Genomic DNA, 6,000 nt, shown 5'->3' on the forward strand with positions numbered 1-6,000 from the left:
GACACTGAATAAAAGTGAGAAAAAAATGTCTGGTAAAAATCCAACCACAAACAGGAGGGCATTAGAAAAGGTATCTGTCTCCAGCAACTAGAACAATGGCACGTTTGTGAGAAATGTGGCATGAATGGTACAGCGGGCACCCTGACACTGCTCACTGCTGATGATAGGAGCATGTAAATGAGACACACTTCCAATGAAAACCCATTGTCTTGAGACAGTTATGGACCCACTAGCCTACTGGCTACGACAGCTATACAAACCATGCCTTCATTTGAATGTTGTAATAACCCAGAGAGGAACCAATGTATTTAACGTCTTATAACTAACTCTAAGTCGGGGTAGCAAGACCATAACAGAAGACACTGCTGGGACCTACTCGTCTGATTTAATCAAACAAGGTTTGTGTCCAGTTTATTAGGTATTTGATCTTAAGGCTAAATTACTTTTAAACCCTACACACTTTAGTCCACCAATTTGGTTAATGGCGAGTGGCTTTGAAAGCTGAAATAGTGGCCATTTAAAAAAAAGAAAAACWGAAAAAGAGACTATTTTAACTTTACTGGCTGGCGAGGTTACGGGAGCGCTTTTGACAGCTGCGCTCACACAACCGAACGAGCCCTCACAGCTGGATGTGACGTAGGCCTATAGCACCAGAGGGGGGACTGCGAACTGCAACAAAGCTGCGCAGGCTGCGCGTATCGAGTTACACAGGGCCTAATGTGACCTCCCATTGGGACCCGAGAGTGGCAGAGTAGGTGGAGATGTGCGTGGGAAGGGGGGAGAAGAGTTGTATAGGCATAAACACAAGAAACTGTCATAGTGTATATATACATGCAACAGACAATATGTGGACCATCCCTACAAAGGGTTAATTGCATTTACATAATGATCTTGCATATTTCGAATTAAAATATGAGGATCATGAAAAAATCTATAATCAAACAAAAACACACCACCTCACAACCTGTATATTCTGGTGCTCCGTTTCTCGATTTGCGATAATAAAATGCATAGGTCAAATAACAAGACCCTTCAGGCCTTATAGATATTCCTATAGGAATAGTCTACTGCATCGGAGTGAAAGTTGGCCTCAGGCAAAAAGTATATTCAGGCACACATGAGTTGTAGTAGACTTTCAGTCTTATGAATTAAAAGTTGACATTCTGGATAACACACATTTACACCAGACCAAAACTGAGGGCCCACATGTCTTTTTTGTTGTTGCCTTAAACCACACAATTAAAAGTCGTACATAGACCATATAGGCCTATCCAGCGGACTGTAAGGCAAACACAAGCGTACTCAAAATAACTAATTGCATATGAAGATATAGGCTATAAAATTCGCCCACAAGGAAGAAGCAATCCGCGCAAAATGGGGAATGGGTGCACAAACATTTCGTCAATAAAATGATCAATAATAAAAGTGAACATCTGGGAGGAGCAACAGTGACAGAAGGCCTCCGTTGCTGAGCCTCAGACGAGACGTAAGCTGGTGAAAAACGCTTCCAAACGARCTAAAGAGGTTGGTTAAATAAATACGTTTACTCTTAAACAAATGTCAATTGGTCAACATGATTTTTTTCGTTATGTTTGRCCATATTGGCTGAATGGTCTTTGAAATTCAAACTATACCATTTCAATTTTAAAATTCACTACTCATCTTGGTCCTTACAAACACCAAGGTGCAGTTAGAGAGCAGCAATACTTCACTCTATTTGCCTTTGTTGATCAGAAACGTGCTTGAGAGCAGTAAAGACCCTGAACAACCTACCGATTTCACTCAATCAATGAACGAATAKAAACGAATAAACCCGAGAAGTCGACTGAAAATTGTTCAAAAAACAATATCATTTAAATGCAAAGATTTATTTAAAAAATACATGTTTACAATAGCTTACGTCTACGTCTACAACAAACAAACAAATAAAACAAGAGACTGTGATAATTAACACATGTCACATGTAATAGCATATGATATTAAAGTAACAACAAAACCGAATTCAGTTCAACATTGACATTAATTAAAACTTTACATAACACACATGGCTGAAACGTCAAAGGGATGCCCTCCTCGCAAAATCCCTGTCACAACTCCTAGGCTACACAAAACTCAGGAGTTTTTTATATCCACTTTTCTCTGTTGCTTTCCCCCTAACATAATCGTTAAAAACGAAAATAAACGTTGTAACACATAACTAAATTCTCAAGTAACTGTTCGARAATAACAGAAATGCACTCGGATACTTTTGTGTGATACAGTCTGTGAGCTTGCCTATGACTTGTGTTGCGTTTAMTGCTGTAAGCCTTTGTGACGCGCCGCATCAGAACAAACAACAAATGTAACATTCAGAAACTGTGACTCTTACATATAATGACCATTTCAAGACCTTTATCTCCAATTTGACAACCTATAATAACTAATACGTGGTAAATGTCTGTAAAGACACCAAGTCACTTCTGAATGGCAATAATGGCACAWCACAACACAATACACACAGCACAACACAATATACACAGCAATGAAACAGCGTTGAATAAACGTGAGATAAAGCCCATTTCCTTCATAATCACACACACGTTACAAAAACAATGCAATTTCTACATAATCCACAGGTTTTCCCAAAAATTCCAGTCCATAACCTACGAGAAGCGCTCCTACCCATATAACGGTTTTCCTGCATGCCTGCTAGATAATGGCACTATCTCGCCGAACCGCTATTCGAGCCTCATTCTGAAGTCCCTCTCTCACACAGTCCAGACTTTTGATAGTCTACTTTAGTGTTCATAATCTCATTGAAAATAAACATTCAAATGCTTTTCATACTGATTAAATTCAACACTACAACAACATGTAGGCTACTTTTACGCAGCCTACCCTCTTCACAACGCTTACACTGAATGTAGCCTAATTGCACTGTGGAAGGAGACAGCGCGCGGGATGTCCCGCATATGACTGGTGGCAAAACATACAAACGTTCCCGAACTGTCCTTTTATTTTACTTTGAAAAATGTCTTACCGTTCTTTCTTTGTGGGTTGGATTGTTTTCGCCTCTTACACCGGGGACCCTCCGCCATGATCTCCTGCTTCATTGATAAGACGAGTAGGCTAGGTCAGATGGCATGCAGTCCGCATGGGCTCCTTCAATCAGCAGCACACAGGCAGGCTCTGGTTGGTATCTAATAACCAAACAAAACGGCGACAAATGTTGGGACAAGATGACTGTATGGATCCTGTTCAACCACAGGGGCACGACATATAAAAGTTAAAATTCACTCTAAAGTCTTCAATGAAACTCCATATGTGTAAAGAAAGAGTCCAGGAGAGTGATATTGAGTAGGATCGTAGGCTACTGCGTCCGCCGTCGCCTGATCTTTTGATATGTCTCTAATCCGGCAGAGCGTCAATGAACCGAGCAGAAGGAGGAGGACAGACGGGCAGACACATTCGATAGCTTACAAGGATGACTGAAAGCTAAGGCATACATTACCACTAAGGCCGATTATTGTATGAAGTCTACAAAATAGGTGTACCTTTTTGTTTAAGTTTACTGAACTTTCACATAAACTTGAGCCTTGTCGATGACGTTTAGGGATTGTGACGGCTTCCCCTACTGTCAGTCAAAAGCGATTTTGCTGTCATCTCCAAACTGAAATCTATCCCATTGGTTCAGTTTTTAATCACTAAAATGTCAAACTTAACCAAAGAACCATAAGCCATAATATGTTACATCCTTTTCTCGCCCATAGGTCTAAATCAAGTTGAGAAAAGTGTTGTATTCAATTAAAAACCTCATATCATGACCAGCATCTCAGTCATTTAGATTTTGGTTTCACTTTTTGCAAGCTATGTTTATGAGTGTTAATATTCTGTAAAAAGCCAATCATTTTGATAGGCCATTATTCATGATAAGGATTCAGCAAGAAAAAAACGTGGTAAATTGTGCAATCTTAAAATGTGGGGAAATAGACAAACTTCCCTTTTATAAGAAATGCATGTTAAAATGTATTTTATCTACCATCCATACTGATTGATAAAAATGAGAACCAGCCTGTCCATGGCCCCCGTTCAAATGTTGTGTAAAATGTAGGGACGTGGTGTTAGTGGAGTTTGTATTATAACGGTAGCGAAGCGAAGGAGAAAACAAACACACACACAGTCACCAACATTTACACGACAACACACGGAATAGACTACTGCCCCACATGGAAAAGCTTTATATTGTACATTTACGAGGAAAATCAATTGAAGTAGAATGGTTGAAACACAGCCCAAACYAGGATCTCCTAGTTTAAAGATTTAAATGTGGAAATGTTGCCACCGCATCGCATTTTTTTCACAAGGCTTTGGCATTTGCACCAGCAGTGAACACACACATAGGCTACAACACACACAATAGTGCGGATGTCGGTGGTCACTGCACAAACCCCAGCTACGCAGAATAGGAGATGTTCACATTTGGAATGTGGATAAAAAAACAATGTTGCTCCATCTAATAGAAGGCTATGCATAAACTGTACAAATAAGATGGATGGCAAACCAACGGGAATAGCATACGTCCGTTTCCTACCAAAAGGAATAGGAACGAATAACATCGAATACATTTCGATTCCCCGGAAAGGACACCGGGAATATGATAGCATCAGAGTACAGTTGACGCAGGTACCTACAGCGCTCTACCCACTCCTGGAGCAGCACGGACCTTTCTCACCTGCTCAGGTAAGTGGTCCAACTTTGATAATTGCGCAACAGCGCACGGATACCTGAGGTACCTGCATGCCATAGCTACCTCAACCACATAGATGTTGAAGTTTCACAGTCAGAAACTGATGTAAAAATGACAATATGGTAAAATACACCTACCAGAGTGTCAGTGTGATCCTTCAAACAGCTGGTTAGAAGACAGAACGTCAAAGAGAAATGGTAAAGTGGTGCGTCGTGGATCCAAAGAAAATAACTGGGAATAAGCCTTGAAAATAGCTTGACGAGGGACCGTTATTCCTGATGGGCAGGTTAGGACTGATCTCTTTCAGCCACTTCACGAAACAGACCTGGGGACGCGCACTGACGTGTTACGCCTCTTCTAATGACATTTTTTCGCTCTCTTTCTTTTCCTGCAATGTAGAAGGCGCCGGACCCCTTAACACGCCACCTATCTTCACGTGGAGGGATAATTGAGGAGTATGTGTGTGAGCGTCGTTTGGAGAAGAACGTGATCAAGTTGTTGTCTCCCTTGAGATTATATTTATCATTTGTAGGCTATGCTTTGAGTCAAAAGTTAGAGGAATTACGCACGAATCAGACTTCCAATAGCGACATCATAAATTAAATAAAACAACACTGTAATTGCAGTGAGAGAGAAGATCTTTATAATTCGGTGACAGGCACTGTCCATACTGGCATATGGGAAAAATCTGTGAAAGGAGCGCCGAAGTACCTGATTGGAGCGCACAGGTAGTTTACCTGTACATAAAGCTCCCTTCCTGCATGTATCCAGAGGCACAACAGCGGATAGGTAGCCTACCTCTGCCTTTTTATCTTGACTGAGTGACTGTATATTCTCATTGAAAATCGTTCGTGCCATTCCGCATTGTATTTATTGTACAAAAACGAAAGGGGGAAGATGCAGACATATTTTTCTCCCCGGCTCTCACTGGCATTAACTAAACACGCTGCGGCAAAGGCGTCATTTATAACCTGCAAATATGCATATCATACTATATAGGGCTTTTTTGATTATGTTTCATGTTTATCACAGTTTTTAAAAATGTCATCATCACTTGTAGGCTCCAGTCAGTCATGTGCAGCGGAGAGTAACTAACACACATGGTTTGTGGTTGGTAAAGTAGGCTATTCCCCTCCCTTCTCGGTATCTATTTATTTTCTGTATGGATGGATGATAAGTTCACAAATGGATGGAAACGGCTATATGATGAGCCCACTCAAAGCCATTTGGATTTGAATGGAGCTCATACAAAACCAGGATTATGGAAACTTGAT

General features: G+C 40.7%; 1 protein-coding gene across 1 annotated transcript in view; it reads right to left on the bottom strand.

Moving 5' to 3' along the window:
• zeb2a (zinc finger E-box binding homeobox 2a) overlaps window positions 1-5,097 on the bottom strand; it is a 52,436-nt gene extending 47,339 nt beyond the window's left edge. The window contains 2 exon segments of the mRNA XM_070447721.1: window positions 3,020-3,179; window positions 4,864-5,097. Of these exon segments, the coding sequence (XP_070303822.1) occupies window positions 3,020-3,092 (73 nt within the window). The 5' untranslated portion in view covers window positions 3,093-3,179; window positions 4,864-5,097.
• Window positions 5,098-6,000: the final 903 nt, after the last annotated feature.

This window comes from Salvelinus sp. IW2-2015, linkage group LG2 (assembly GCF_002910315.2).
Source record: "Salvelinus sp. IW2-2015 linkage group LG2, ASM291031v2, whole genome shotgun sequence".
Taxonomy (NCBI): Eukaryota; Metazoa; Chordata; class Actinopteri; order Salmoniformes; family Salmonidae; genus Salvelinus; species Salvelinus sp. IW2-2015.